The sequence below is a fragment of the Solanum tuberosum genome, unplaced genomic scaffold, assembly GCF_000226075.1.
Source record: "Solanum tuberosum cultivar DM 1-3 516 R44 unplaced genomic scaffold, SolTub_3.0 scf00019, whole genome shotgun sequence".
Classification (NCBI taxonomy): Eukaryota; Viridiplantae; Streptophyta; class Magnoliopsida; order Solanales; family Solanaceae; genus Solanum; species Solanum tuberosum.
In genome coordinates this window covers 2,269,937-2,285,843 of record NW_006238945.1, presented here as the reverse complement: position 1 = coordinate 2,285,843, position 15,907 = coordinate 2,269,937, and the positions used below count along the sequence as shown (strand labels likewise).

At 34.9% G+C, this 15,907-nt stretch overlaps 1 protein-coding gene across 2 annotated transcripts in view; it reads right to left on the bottom strand.

Annotated features, from left to right (window-relative positions):
• Nucleotides 1-2,191: 2,191 nt before the first annotated feature.
• The window catches only part of LOC102583576 (uncharacterized), a 17,640-nt gene continuing 3,924 nt past the window's right edge, over nucleotides 2,192-15,907 (bottom strand). The window contains exons 6-19 of one of the 2 annotated variants that reach the window (XM_015304030.1): nucleotides 15,560-15,642; nucleotides 10,077-10,132; nucleotides 8,613-8,749; nucleotides 8,324-8,414; nucleotides 7,929-7,994; nucleotides 7,606-7,828; nucleotides 7,393-7,494; nucleotides 7,012-7,097; nucleotides 6,801-6,923; nucleotides 6,218-6,287; nucleotides 6,026-6,117; nucleotides 5,450-5,500; nucleotides 2,733-2,837; nucleotides 2,192-2,648 (exon numbers count right to left, since the gene is read on the bottom strand). In XM_015304030.1, the coding sequence (XP_015159516.1) occupies nucleotides 2,535-2,648; nucleotides 2,733-2,837; nucleotides 5,450-5,500; nucleotides 6,026-6,117; nucleotides 6,218-6,287; nucleotides 6,801-6,923; nucleotides 7,012-7,097; nucleotides 7,393-7,494; nucleotides 7,606-7,828; nucleotides 7,929-7,994; nucleotides 8,324-8,414; nucleotides 8,613-8,749; nucleotides 10,077-10,132; nucleotides 15,560-15,642 (1,399 nt within the window). In that variant the 3' untranslated portion in view covers nucleotides 2,192-2,534. The remainder of the gene's footprint in view (nucleotides 2,649-2,732; nucleotides 2,838-5,449; nucleotides 5,501-6,025; nucleotides 6,118-6,217; nucleotides 6,288-6,800; nucleotides 6,924-7,011; nucleotides 7,098-7,392; nucleotides 7,495-7,605; nucleotides 7,829-7,928; nucleotides 7,995-8,323; nucleotides 8,415-8,612; nucleotides 8,750-10,076; nucleotides 10,133-15,559; nucleotides 15,643-15,907) is intronic. The other variant, XM_006340492.2, reaches the window with a different exon arrangement.

The following is a 15,907-nucleotide window of genomic DNA, read 5'->3' as shown; positions in this document are numbered from 1 at the left end:
AATCCACGAAAAAAGCGACGAACTAAGAGATGTCGTCCGTCGCTTTTTGTAAAATAATTTTAAAAATAACTTTTTTTATTTAAAAGCGACGGACGGTGTGGCAATTGGCGTCGCTTTTTTGTCCGTTGCTTTTTGGCAATTTTTTAATAGTGGTATTATAGTAATTTAACATTTCAAGTTAGGGAGTTCATGTTTTTAATAGATACATAGATATACATAGACATTTTATTGTCATATAAAATAAGTCAGCTTGTGTTAACTGCTTTGTTGATCTTAGTAGAGGGGTTGGTGGAAGAAGAAAGAAAAGGTATTACGTGAGTGTATAATTGGAGGATTCAAATTTCATTAAGTCATGATGACACTGCAAACCATACATCATGAACATACCCAAAATGGAAAACAATAAAATACATAAAAGAGTAAAATACCCCAACAAGTGATATGAATTACAAGTTAGATATGCCAACAAAATACAAGTTAGATATGCCATCTTTTGAATACAAAGATGAATAAAAGTGAAAAACTCTAAGATACTATGATGAATTAACAGTGGTAGATTGTCAAAGCTCTCTTATGAAGTTGTAAACACTTCAAAGTTCAAATATTAGTTTTGTAAATACTTCAAATATTAGTTTAGCTATGTTAAATACAAATGATCGATAAGCCTCGGGTAACAAGTGAAGAGCATAATGTGAATTTATAATATACTAACATCGCATTCAAACATGCCAATAATATACACTATTATTTATATTTATTGATAATACAAATATATGATTCAGTGTTTTAAAAGACTCTGTTAGGACTCGCCCTAGGGTGGGGCTCTAGTAAAACGCCCCGAGATTCAAGTGTGGGCTTAGTTCTATAAGACTTACTCTCTAGGCACCCGACTGTACGCCCCAAGCACGCCCAACGCTCGGGGCTCGCACAACAGATCTTACATAAATTATGGATTAAAATCTTTAGTTAACTTTATTGACCCTAATAATTCTTGAATAAATGAATGATACTTAATAATTTTAAATCTATAGAGATAAGAATATTGAGTGTAACTCAAATAACAAGTTGTAGTATCGCATTTTTACTGTTAACACTATGACGATGATTATATATTACATAATATTTCTTTCAAAAAACGTAGCGAAATTTTACTTTTTCACTTATCACAGGTCTTTATGGTTTTGTCATATGTCTCAAAATTATCATATTTTATTTAGCTATTTGAAAGTAATTTTATTTTTATTCGATGTTTTTCTTATAATACTAGTAAGTTTTATTGATTATTTTTTAGAAATAATGTTTCTTTTATTATTAGAAAGTTAAGATATTAGATTAATTATACTTGAATAATCATGTTAGAAGTTTTATTTTTTCTCTAAGTTATTTTAATCATGTTTATAATTATTTCAAACTATTGATATATTTTTGTAATTGTATTATTATAATATTATACCATATTATAAATAAAAAATTTAAAGATCCATAGGACTTACGCACCACGTTTCGAGGCTTACGCTTCGCCCTATACTAAGTAAAACGCACTGCCTCACGCCCCGCCTTTTAAAGCAGTACGCAAAAGTTATTGGGTTTGTCGTAGTTTTGCCCTTGCCGACCCCTGATCTCTTCTTTTTATTGTAAATGCATATGCACCAGGACATAGCTTTTCAACTCATTTATCTAAAGTTATGTCTCATTTATAATTTGTGTATTTTTTATGTGCGCAAATATCACAGACCCATTTTGTACTACTAGTACTGCCTTCATCACTGAACCAAAAGCAACTATTTCTAATTATTTTATATTAATTAAAAGTTACAACTAAATAAGCTATAAGATATCAATTAGATATTTTATAAATGAACATTTCTAGGAGTTGGTCATGGACTAATGACTAAAGGTTGGTGAGCCTCAAGTGCAACCACATTACAAATCTAGAGATGTAGAAACTACAGTTTCTTTCTCAAGGCTTCAGACTAACTGGTATCACTTCTTTCTTTTTTTTTCAAAAATTTCTTAAGCTACTCAAGCTGTTATAAGAACTCGATCATTAAGAAACTTGTCCACACGTTCTCCAGTTTAAAGTTTTATAAAAGGAGGTTTCTAGTATTATGTCTTCTTAACTAATTTAATGAGATTTATCTTTCGTCTTCATTTTCACATGGTATCAGAGCCTAAAGAGAAGCAGAATTACTCAACAGAGAGAAAATACATCTGGCATTGCACAACCCAAGGGAGGGAGTTCCAAATTCCTCTCCCTTAAGGCTTATTTTCCTGATTTAGCAATCTGTAATACACTTCCAAGAACAAACTCCATGTGTTCCATGAACTCTATGTTCTTTCTCTGATCATTAAATCTTGATGATATTATAACAATATGTTTCTCCACATATTCCCCAGAAGCATTGCCTATTTACCCCTCCAGAAAATTAGGTCATCCTGTTGCTTCTCTCTCCTATCATCAAAACTTTCCTAGTTATGGCAAACAGGTATTGAACAACTCTATCATGACGAAGAGCATCCGGTGATTGTATACCTCAGTCAAAATTATCAATTTTGACGGGGGTAACTTCATCAGCCACTTCAAAATGTCCCACCAAACGCGCAAAGAACACCATCTGTTGTTCAAGGGTGAATTTAATGTTTTCTGCCTGCATATGACCAAAAAAAAGAATCAGCTAATTTCCTCCAAGGCTGACAGGTTATAAGTTATCCTCAAAGTCTGGAATACATACCTTACGGAAACCATGCTGCTCTCCTTCATATTCAACGAGTGCAACAGGCAACCCTTTTTCCTTCAACGCTTGGTAGATTTTGCGTGCTTGATCAGGTGAAACTACCTGTAAAAAGGGATGGAAAGCTCAATTCTACCAACAAGCAACAGCAATTAAAAACAAAGGTAGATTGCTTCATTTCTCCCATTTCCATTATCATGTTGTTTAAGGTAGAGGCCATAACAAACCATATGAAATTGACTTGAACTGTTTTAAAGATCCAAAAGTTATACTAGCTAAATATCCAACACTTATGATGAGCAAGGCAAAAGACCATGCACTTCGGTGCAAGCTGCGTTTATCAATTGAATGTATTTGCATCAAAACAATTTTCCAGAAAGATGGTACTTAGTCACAGGATGAACATGAATAGAAGGTTTAAGAACTTACTATTTCTGACAAGTTCAGCAGATCAACCTATTGCATAAAATACAAAAGGCATAACAAATAAACGTGTCATTTAACTTGGCCTCATCTGGCACCTATGCCCTCCAACTTTGGTGTGCACAAGTAGGCATTTAGACGTGTATAAAGTTGAACAAATAGACACACGTGCCTTACGTGGCATACTATAAATCAGCTCGAGTGTATCTCACGCAAATTACCATGTAAGACGTGTGTGTCTACGTGTTCAACTTTATACAAGTTTAAGTGTTTACTTGTGCACACCCAAAGTTTGAGGGCATAGATGCCAACTGAGGCCAACTTAAAGGACACGATTATGTATTATGCCAATACAAAAATATATCCAAAGAAAGAGGAAATATGAAAGAGTCAGCTTGCCAAAGACTAAAGGAGGTTGTCAAATATTTATGGGGAAGAGAGTTGAGGGAAAAGATCAATGTAGGCAATTCTTCTATAAAAGAATGACATATGCACAAGATTATGAGGTAAACTCACATATGGTCACATAACTATCACTTGTTTTTACAAAAGTCACTTAACTATTTTTTCCAACACAAAAATCATCATACTTTTTGATACTAACTAAAAAGTCACAAAGCCGGAAAATGCAAAACTTTCCAATGATAACTCTTTTATAAAAATCTAATAAATAAAATGAACCCAAAATCCAAACTCATATGAAGAAAGTAAATATCAAAAGAATAGAACCAAAAAATTTTGAGGGGGATTGATCGAAGTTGTGAAGGATATGTACCCTAATGATGATCATAGGAATTGTGTTAGACATGTATCAAAATTTCAGACAAAAACACAAAGCCAAGACTTTGAAAGACTAAATTTGGAATGGAACAAGAGCGAGTAATGAGCCTTGTTTAAGAGATTTATGGACGAATGCAAAAATGAGGATAAGGACCGTCATATCATATATCATATATACATATATATACAAAACCCTAGGCCCACCTACGTGGCGCCACCACAAACCAGGATTCCCTTTTAATTTATTTATTTCCAAAACTAGCCTTCCCCTTTCATGAAAAGTTGTGACTTTTTATGAAAGGTAGTGACCTTTCCGAAGGGTTGTAACTTTTCCAAAGAGTTGTAACCTTTCCGATAAGGCACAATAAGCATTTGTTGACACTACCCATTGTTGTCTATAAATAGAGGGATTTCCTTTCATTTTAAAACAACGAAAATTTTGAACTTTTTCTTCTTCGTGTACGACACAATTGTTTTAGTATTAATACACTGGTGAATAGAATTGTTCCATCTTGAGAGGATCTATTCTTTTAAACCTCGGGTACTAGAGGAGAATAATTTCCTTAAGGGGACATTGTGCATTTAGTGAGCTCGATTTTTTCCTTTCTGATTCATTCTATTGTTACAGATCCTGGTATGTTTTTTTACGGCCATTAATTTATGCTTATGATATTAATTGTTGTTTTTGAGTACATGTTTCAAACTTTGTTGTTATGTTTATGCAAAGTTATTGTTATAAATATTTGTTAGTACAGATTAACTAACACACGTTAATTGAGTATTCTTGCAAGTTTTCTCTACTGAAATTGTTGAAGATACAAAAAAAAAAATCCTTGAAGATCTATACTACCATCTCTTGAAGACAAAATTCAAATTTGGTATGCCATTGTAAGGACATAAAGACCTTAAAAACTTTATCGCACCTTGATGTGCGAAGTGAACCAGGAAAAGAAAACAAGAATTAATAAACTTTTGACATGGGTTCAAAGATGTGCCGGATGACCTATAGAGGAATATGACTAGACTGGAGCCTCTTTTAATTCCAAATACATAGATAACTACACAATAAACTAATTGCTCATATTCAATATGAAGTATGGACAGATTCTCAAGTTTACTGCAAATTGTAAATACTTTTCTTGAAGTAATAAATGTGTTTCTCGACACTGCGAATGGAATAGAAGTGTAGTTTCAAATTGAACTTCATCACTCCTGTATGTTGATTTTTAAAAAACACCCAAACAAACCGAATAGTTTTGTGTAATATTTTTCCCTTTCAAGTATATATAATAAGTTGAATTGTTGTCCAATATGATACATTCTCCCTTTCATTTTCCATTTTAATAATTACTTATGACACATTTAAATGGGAAACTTTAAAATAATATATGTAAAGCAAAAGGTAGGGCTGAACTTCTACACGTTAGAATTAGAATATTTGTTCACTTTTTTCAGCCTTTTAAATCTATTTATCCCTTCACCAACGATTATTTATTTATTAGAAAATTTAATATCTCAGGTTGATGTTCATTTGATTCCCCAAAACTATCAAATAGTAACAGTTCCTGGAAGCAAAAGGATAAATTATAAAATCAAATTAAAGATGATTGATTGAAGAATAAATGATAAGATATTATAATTATCATTTTTCTTTACATTATTAATGTTCGTTACTACGTAATCTTGTATGTAAGATAATATAGTGTTTTAGTTTTAATGACTGATAGGTTTTAAGTATTAGTTTATAAATTCTGTGATCTTAAATTCCTGCGCGAGGCGCGCGTAATTTTACTAGTTCTTTTGATATTTTACTTTCTTCATATGGGTTTGATTTTTGGATTTTGGGTCAAGTCAGGTCAAAGCTTTAACTGAATTTCAATTCGTATTTTTTTTTTTTTAAAAGTAAAAAGGAGTTGCATTGGAAAGTTTAGCATTTTCGGGCTATGTGACTTTTTAGTTAGTATCTTTAAGTTTAATGACTTGTGTTAGAAAAGATAGTTAAGTGACTTTTGTGAAAACAAGAAATAGTTATATAACCATATGTAAAATACCCGAAGATTATGACATTAAAAGGGACATGTTGTGCTTGCCTTGTCCTCCAATCCTTGAAATAAAATAATGGGGCAGGAAAAGTGGTCTACAAAATTGATAGGCGACCTCTCAAAATATGCCTTCTCGTCCCCTGCAATTATTCAAAAGGCCTCAACACATACTGATAAACATCAATCAGCAGAAAGACTTAAAGCAAATAGATTGTTAACATTAATTGATTAGATAATTACCAACTAGATTGTCAGTATAGTGAGATTCGAACTTGTGAGTTTCTGCTCTCAGCAATTGCAGATCACCAATCTGTTCAATGAAAGATGATGGCATAAAGCATTGAAACTAAAAACTGGTTGATAAATGATACATAAGAAGCTTTGAGTAAACTTATGAACCAAACTGATGCTGTTCTACATTAAAGATGATCATCTAAGATAACAGAATGCCCATATATATAGGCACCAGCCTTAACTACAAAATTTTCTATCATATATTATTTTTTTGATGACCGTGGTGCCTGGCCTAGCTTGTGCGCACCTCGACTAATTCTAGGGGATACCTGCCGCCTCCCACCAACAACAGGTACCATATCACTATGTCCACCAATTCTATAACAAATGGAAAGAAATCACCCAGTGTTTTTGTCAAAACTAGAACCTAAGACCTCATGGTGCTCAACCCACTTCATTGACCACTAGGTCACACCCTTGGGTGTATTTTCCATATTTTTATGATCAGTTTCTGGTTGCACACGCGAGATCAGGTAGGATATGGAAATGCGATATTACTTATCACAAACAAATTTCATGATTCACTCACACCATACAAGGAAGCTCCAGCCTTGAAAACATCTTTAAATGCAAGTGCAGCTAATGTTGTATAACCACCAGCTGAACTCCCTGTAATACAAAGTCTTTCACTGTCAACCCTTCCACTGTCAACCTGGATGAACAGACTAATTTACCATGACTTACAAAATTATTAGCAGCATTAAAGGAATATATGAATAAACTCAATTTTTTGATGTTACCAAAAATTTGGCACAATTGCAGCAGTCGTTAACATCCACGATTCCCCAACTTCCCAATAGCCTTTCTCTATATTCTCTGCCATAACCTTCATATGAGCCAAAAACAAAATGATGTTAACAAACTTAACAGCAGCTAACTAATCTACCACTGTGCCATACGCCATCTTGATTCCTTGGTCGCCTCTGCTTTTTCTACCAATATAAAGTAATTTCGTACATTTCCTTTTTATACATATCAAAGGTTCTGACAATCAGTCAATAAATGCAGGAAATGATGTTCCCTCAAAAAACTTAAACTCTCAAAATAGTCCCCTAATCAAGAAACAATATAGAAAGAATAACAAGCCAACAATGGAAGGAATAAAAAGGCCATGTGTGTACCAGTGCTTCCACCATAATTCACATCCACATAGGCCCAACCACGACTGGTCCAATATTGAATGCTAAGATTTAAACATCCCCGTGCTTCAGCTGTAGGACCTCCTGGATCATCATAAACTATACATTAACATCTCATACAGAAACCAATTAGTCCAGCGTTTTAACTAAGAAAATCAGACAGGAAGAAGCAGTTCTAATGAAGGAAACAATAACCATGACTTCGCAAGAGCAATGGAGGTGTTTCTCCATGACTAGCTTGAAAGTCGGTGTTTGTTGGTGGATAAAAGTATGCATATGCACATTGACCGGGCACATCTGTTGGGAACTTTATCAACTCTGGCCGACTGTAATAGGAGTTATACAACTCACTAACAGATGACGACGACCACATAATCTTGAAATCAATTACTTTTGTTCTCTGATCATCCAAAGTAACCTGCAGAAATAACAGAAAAAATGCTAAAAGAATGATCTAGAATAGTTTTATAAGTACTGTTTTCAAAATTTCAAGCAACTAGAAAGTTTGTCTAAAGAACCTTAGCTATTGACGATGGATGAACAGAAGATGCTCCTTCAACATACAAGCCATGAACCCCAGAAGTCTGTTTAGGTGATAAGGTATTTATCAAGACCAGCACAATGATAAAAACTCATAAAGGACACTAAGAGCCTGTTTGGATTGGCTTAAAAGTTGGTCAAATCTACTTGTAAGTCATTTTTAGCTTTTGAGAGTGTTTGACAAAGTTAAAAATAACTAAAAATAAGTTAAAAAAATACTTTAAAACAGATAAAAACAAAAGTAGGAGTACCTACTTTTTATTTTGACTTAAAGTCATTTAAGTTTGACTTTAAAAAGTTAATTTTTGAAAGCTGCTTTTTTCAGCCAATCCAAACGGGCTCTTAAGTACAGCTTGTGCTACCAAGAACTTACTATGTTGTTTATATCTGTGAAAGGAATATCAAGCACTGATATTTTGCCTAGGTTAACATCCAAAACTCCAAGATATGACTTCCCATTCTCCCTGCACATATTTTTCAATTTAGATTAGATGAACTGCATCAATTTGAATGATTCCCTTCCCCTGAGCGAGAGGAAGAGGAATGTGAGAAACCAGATAAAGAACTTCTTTGTTACCAAAACAATCAGAATAAAAGCACTATGATTTCAAATATCATGATACACACAAAATATTAAATAGCAAACTACTCATCAGCTTGACCTGTAACTGCAGGCAATTAAAGTATCTTGGTCGTGGTTCTTAAGAAAGTCATAAGACTTCATCCCAAATACCCATAAGGGTCTTGTAAACTCAGCATCGAGGGAGTAAACTGGTAGCACCTCGTTAGAAGACTCTACCTGTCAACAATAAATAAAACAGGCCAATCAAGTTTACACTGTCTCACTTAATGTATGAGTTCAGTGCCAGCAACAATAACAAGGATGTGTTACTGGTAGATATTTCATTATTTTCCACATAGATGCTGAATCTTTGATGCATATTCCAGGCCCAATATCCAGCACCATAAATAACACGAAAAATGGAAGTCTGCTTGTGCAGAAACTGAAATAAGCACAAAAGCTTGTTTTTCTTTTTCACTTTCCCTCTGTACCTCATTACTGGGTCAGGGGAAGGGGCCGTGGCAGAACTTCAGATTATCTCTTTGGCATATAGTATCCATAAAGTTGGATTATGGTTAGCGTGGGAAGGGTAAGGTAAATTCTCTCTTTTATTATGCAAAAGTTCATGTAAAAGTTAAATGTTTTGCATTTTCCATCCAAATAGTGTTTCAGCGGAGGACTGAAAGTGTAATGCTTATGTGCAGAGGAGTTGTTTGGCCATGAGAATTATTCACATTTATTCTGGAATACTTTTTCACTTTATTTCAAAATCAGTGTTAAGTTATAAAATTTCCAAATCCAACTTGGAGCTGGATTCTAAATTAGGAAAAGTGCTCCAAACCTATATTCCAAGTTCCAACTCCATCTCTATAAATTCCAAACAAAATGTTCTCTTCCCTTCTTCGCAAAAAGTACAACCAAATCCATCTTCAATTTCAACTTGATAAATTCCAAATAAAGTGAAAAATATTTGAAATAAATGGTCAAACGCTTAATAAGGTAGTGTCTGTTAAACACTAAATAATACGACTAAGTTAGAGTTGGAGGCCATTATAGCAATAATTTTTTTTCATATTCTTATAATTGCAGTATCTAGCGAATTGAAATTTTTAAGCCTTGACTCCAAAATATCAGAGTTTTAACCACTTCATTTCTTATTAATGCAACTTCACATCTTCTATAACAAGAATGTGGTTAATAAAGAGCCAGACTGAAGGTTCCCCATATTTGTAATGCAATAGAATTTAAGCTAATGCAACATCTACCAAGTATCCACAACTTTAAGTCTTAAGCAAGTCAAAAACACAAGGGTCAAATTCGTAAAGAGCAAAAGAACGCAAGTTTAGGCTAGAACTCAAAGAAGATGAGATGGTTATTAAGAAAACTTTTAAGCAACTAGATGCAATCATACCCTAGAAGAGAAGTTCAAGTTAAGCCAGTAGGCTAGACAGAAGATAGACATAAGAAGTTCAAGTTTAGACATTAGGCACGATAAAAGATTATACAACAGATGGCAGAGATTTAATCAGTATGACACTATGACATCACACGGATGAGGACTTACCCATTTGTAGATATTCCAAAACCCACTTTTCCTGTCAGTTACAAAGTACAGCTCCCCTGCACCCGAAAAGAATAGCAAATAAATGCAAGGAACAAGAGAAATCAGTCTTGGCATATTGCAAGTATAGAGCTAATCATGAAACAAGATCTAACATGATCAAACAACAACACAGGATATAGAATCTTACAGTTGAATACTAAGGCATATATGAACTCAATATTTTTTTTTTGACAAAGGTAACATTTTTGTGTATTAATCTTCAACACTAAAGGCTGGGATCCCAAATTTACATCATGGAGCTACATACAGTTGTGAGTACTCAAAACAAAACTAGAACCTACTTCAACTTACAAAGAACCTAGGATATCTATAACAACCATAGGATCATCTACATTACCAGTCAAAGTATATCCTTTTTTGTTGATAATTCAATAAGCTTGATTCAAGAAGATTTTATCCCCTAGCTTAATTATAGATATTATTTTATTTGATTAATTATCATCCCTAAATTAGAGATAGGACTAATTTACAAATACTCAAGCTCATATGTTGTACAAATATAATGGAATACAATAAAACTTTCTAATTCTCAAAATCTACATGGTATTAGAGCCATTGTTGTCTTTTTTAGGTGAGTTTTCTCCCTCACAACACTAGGATTCGAAGAGGTTTGAGTTTTTCTCTCTTTTACTGCTCCACTTTGTTTCCAAAGGTTGTGCATGTCGGAGTTGCTTTCTAACAGTGGTGTCCAAAAACCAACACCACCACAAGCTTCTCCTTGCACCGACGACCAAAACCCAGCAAGAATCTCTGCTAAAAAACACTACACCCGCTATTGACAACACTATCAATCACAACGTGTCAATAACACGCACCAGAGAGTAGGCCCTTGTCCAACGACTTACTCAGGGAGATCTTTCCTCTGGTGGTTGTTGGCCTATTCCAAGCCTACCCATCCAGGTCCCACTATTTTCAAAATATTGGATCTAAGTTTTCCTGCATACCAGAGCACTGAAATGCTGGGAGTCCTTATTTGATTTTTGAAAGTTTTCCTTCCTTGGATTAGTACTGGGAAGCATATATAAGAGAGTCAACGAGGGTTCATGCTGTATTCGGCACCAACTGAGAAGTCTGGGCTAACTGTCTCATGAGCAACCAAGGGCATCCAATTCCGATAATGACCCACCTTCACTATGATTATTGTGGAAAACCAAAACATACAAAGGACACATACTTAAAACTACATGGTATTACTAGAAACTCTTATCCTTTGAGTGATAATAAAACTACAACTCCTTTTGCGACTATACATGATGTATAAAGTCCTATTCAAACAATTTCTTTGCCTGGTACTTGATGGTTTGTTACTTAAATTGACTGTTGCACTAGGATGAATTAGGTGTATATTTGTTAGAGGCCAAATTTGAGGTTTTTTCGTGCTTTTAGTCCTTTCATAAGATGATTTGTACTTAATTAGTGGCTAAGATTAAAATCTTGCGAACTGATTATTGCATAGAGTACTTGATTAAGGATTTGGTGCTTATCTGGAGTTCAATGAGATAATCCATCAACCTAGGTGTCCCTATACTAGTGCACAAAACATGGTTGCTGAAAAGGAAAAATAGGCATTTGTTAGAAGTGGCAAGATCTCTTATGTTAAACATGAATCTACCAAAAACCTATTGGGGGTGTCATTCTAGTTGTTATCTTATCAATAGAATGCCACTTAAAACCCTCAATTTTCAAATTTCTTTAGAAACTTGAAAGGGTGAGAATAAATATATTGTTCCTATGGAGGTGTTTGGCCGTGTGTACTATGTTCACACCATGATCTAGGAAACTTGATACTAGAGTCCTTAAGTTTGTCTTTACTAGGTATTCTCCTACATATATATAAAAGATACACATGCTATCACCCTCCCTCCAGCAGATCCTTTGTCAGCATGATACCTTTCGAGAGTATGAGCCCTATTTTAGTATTACATTGTCACCTCTTTAGGGGGAGAGCAATAGAGTTCTCCTTATTTCCATTATTGAAACCAATACCGGGGGAAAGTGAAATTGGAGAAAGAATTCAAGGGGAGACTATTGGTCATTTGAGTAGACCTAATTTGATAACGTGCACAAGGAGAAACAGTGCAGAAAAAGAAATCATGCAATTTGCCGAAGTTAAATCCTCTTCTACTTGTGAGTTATCTGCATTCCCTAATGAATTAGATTTGCCAATTTCTCATAGAAAAAGAGTCAAATCTTGCACCAAATATCCTTTATCTAATCTTCTCCTATCCTTTATCTAATCTTCTCCTATAATTCTCTGTCTCCCTCCTATAGATCCCTTGGCATTGTCTATTTCTTTTGTCTATTTTCTAGAATTGTAGGGAAGCTTTGGAAATCCTAAATGGAAGCAGGCTATAATTGAAAAACTTAAGGCCTTGTCAAAAAATGAGACTTGGGAACATGTCACAGCAAGATTGACGGCTAGGGGATTGACTTAGACTTATGGAGTGGATTATCAAGAGACATTTGTCCATGTTGCTAAAGTGAACACCATTAGAATTCTTTTGTGTTGTGTAGCTAAGCTTGATTGGGACTTGCAACAATTTAGAGAAAAATGCATTTCTTCATGGAAACTTAAAAAAAGAGGTGTATATATAGATCCCTATAGAAAGTTTCACTGTGTACTTGGTGTGTATTGGGTAATGCCAAGGACTACTAAGGACGTATTATACAGCTGGGAGGAGATAGGAAGAAGAGGTTCTGGTGAAGATTGGTGGGAGTTAATCCCAACTTGCATCTGGTGGACTCTGTGGAAAGAAAGAAATGCAAGATGCTTTGAGGATAAGAGAAACAACACCCAGAAGATTAGAATGAATTGCCTTAGCCTTTTGTATTTTTGGTGTAAGCAAAATATGGTGGGGAATATAGAACTTTTTGTTGATTTCATAGGATATTTGTGATCTCCCATAGGATAGTTTTGACATGCTCTGATGAGATTGTAAGTGACCTATGCTCTGTTTGATGATGAGCCTATTGTGAATACACAATTACCTTTATCTCAAAAAAATTATAAAGATCCCTATTGGATTTGATACTGAACAAAGTCAAGGTAAGGTGTACAGATTGCAGAAAACTTTATACGGTCTTATGCAATTCCCTAGAGCTGGTTTGATAGATCTTGTAAAGCAACGATCTTTTTTGGCTACCAACAAACCAATGTTGACCATACCCTCTTCGTGACAACAAAAGAGTAAACTCACTCTTCTCATAGTTTATGTTAATGACATAATAGGAGATGAGAAAGAGGAGATAATCCAATTGAAAAGTTGTTGGCACAAGAATTGGAAATCAATGATCCAGGAAAATTACATTTATTGGGAATTGAAGTTTCTATGTCAAAAAGAGGGTTCTATCTCTCAAAAGGAAGTAAATTCTAGATTGCCAAGAGACTGGTATGATAAGTTGCAAACCAGCAAATTTGCCCATCGAAAGTAATCACAAGTTTCAAACAGGAGTCGGAGAGCAAGTTGATAAGGAGAGATATTAGAGATTGATTGGAAGAATCAATTGCTCACACACACTAGACCAACATAAACTATTCAGTCAACCTGATGAGTCAGTTTATGCATGACCACAAAATATCACTATATCATCAGCATACTGTAAATGACATACCTCCATTGTCGCCCTACTGTCTTCTATCTCAAAACCTTTAACCCACCTATTCTGCAATGTTATCCTCATCATGCTATCAAATCCTTCCATTGCTAGTATAAACAGGAAAGGAGACAAGGGGTCACCTTGCCTACCTAAGGCCCCCCTTTCAGAAGCAAAACACCCACAGCTTCTAGTTTCTCCATTCACAAGAAAAGAGAACCTACCAGTTTAAATGCAAAATTCTATCCATTTCTCAGCCCATTTGTCTAATAAGAATATTCAGCAAGAATTTCAAGTTGACATGATCATAAGTTTTTTCTATGTCTAGCTTGCACATGACACCTGCTTTTGCACCTTTAAGTCTAGAGTCCATAAATCATCAGCAATTAGAGTTGCATCCATGATCTGCCTCCCTCTTATAAATGTCATCTTATGCTTGTTAACCAAATTGTTAACTACCTTGTTAAGTCTTTCAGCTAGTAACTTTGCCACAATCTTGTACATTCCACCTATGAAACTTGTAGGTCTACAGATTTTCAACTCTGAAGCTCCTAACTTTTTCTGGAATCAAAGTTATGATGATTGCATTGAAGCTTTTCTCAAACTTCTGATTTTCATGAATGTATTGGAGTGTCTTCAAAATGTCCTCTTTCATGAGCTAGAAAAAAGGACATATGAAATCCATCAAGCCCAGGTGCCTTCTCCATTGCAGACAATTTATTGCTTCCTAGGATTTCTGCCTCATCAAATTGTCCGTGTAAACCCTCTTGTCCTTTGACAGAGATCTCTGTAACTTCATGTAGCACTAATTCTGGACTTCACTCTTCAGTCTCCATGTTAATGTTCTTGTACAAATTCTGAATAGCTTCTTTGATCCCCTCAAGATTTGTCACCTCAACACCCTCCCACACCTTCAGGTTATCTATGGAATATGCCCTTTTATGAGCAGTAGATATCCTACAGAAATATTTTTTATTTTTGTCTCGTTTCAACAATTGTATCCTTGATGTTTGTTTCCATACTATCTCCTCGTTTTTTGATACATCTTCAAACTCCATAGCTGAATTTGACTTCCTACATTATCTCATCATTTGTGAGACTTTGTTCTTGGATAACCTCCAAGTTTGTCAATTGGTTGAGAGTGTCTTCCTTTCTCTGTTTCCAGTTGCCCTGTTATAACTGTACTTCACAGCGTAAACAAAAGAAATTGTTCCAACTCAGTGCAGTCATTGGCTTACTTTGCTCTCTCAAGCTAAAATACAAGCTTATTCTAAGTGCTCATCTACAGCAAAAAGAATAGTAGCTCAATTATCAAACTGCTGAAATGCTTTTTGCAGGCAGATTAGAAATACCATAGAATACTAGCTCTGAATATAAGTGGATCAAGAGTACACTCCATATCTTCTACGACATTTCATAGAGAAATGAGGCAAATCGAAGAGATAGTTACAGGCTAAATAACATTTCCAGATTGTACAAGAAATCAACAGCCAGTCCAGTGTTTGCTGAAGAAGAACTTAGTTAGTCCAAATTGCAGAGTGTACATAACAGGCACCTCCCAAATGGTTGTCTCTTTGTTTTGCAATGAGAAGTTATGCTTCAGTTCCAAGAGTTGACACGTAATATCTTCCACAACAAAAGGCCTGACCTTCCGAACCCCATTTTCAGATATAAAGATCTTGAATTCCAATTTATGCTACCAAAATCCAATAATATTCACTAAAGCACAGGACTAATTTTTAATATTTCTCTACTGAGACTAATCCTAGAAACAGAGAAGAACAATTAAAGTTTATACGATGCACATGCTGGCATTTAGTCAAGAGTACCTTGAGAAGACCATAGGGGTTCAGTAGGAGATTCCACAAGAGTAGGATCACCACCAGCAACACAAATGCGGTTTTGCACATCCCTAGGGGAAAGACAAAGAACGGCAAAGAGCAAATCAACAAGTAGATGGTTATGTTCCTCATATACCAGGACTCATAATTTAATTATTTATTTGGAAAGTGGTGATAACTTATGCAGGCCTAAACAAAATTTGATCTTTCGGTGGATGTGCCTCCTCTTGTTGGTAGGAGCGTAAGTGTGTCTTATAGATGCACATGTCTGTGTGTTTGTGACTGTGTGCACATGTGGGAGAGAGGGAGGGAGAGGGAGGGAGGGAGGGAGGGAGG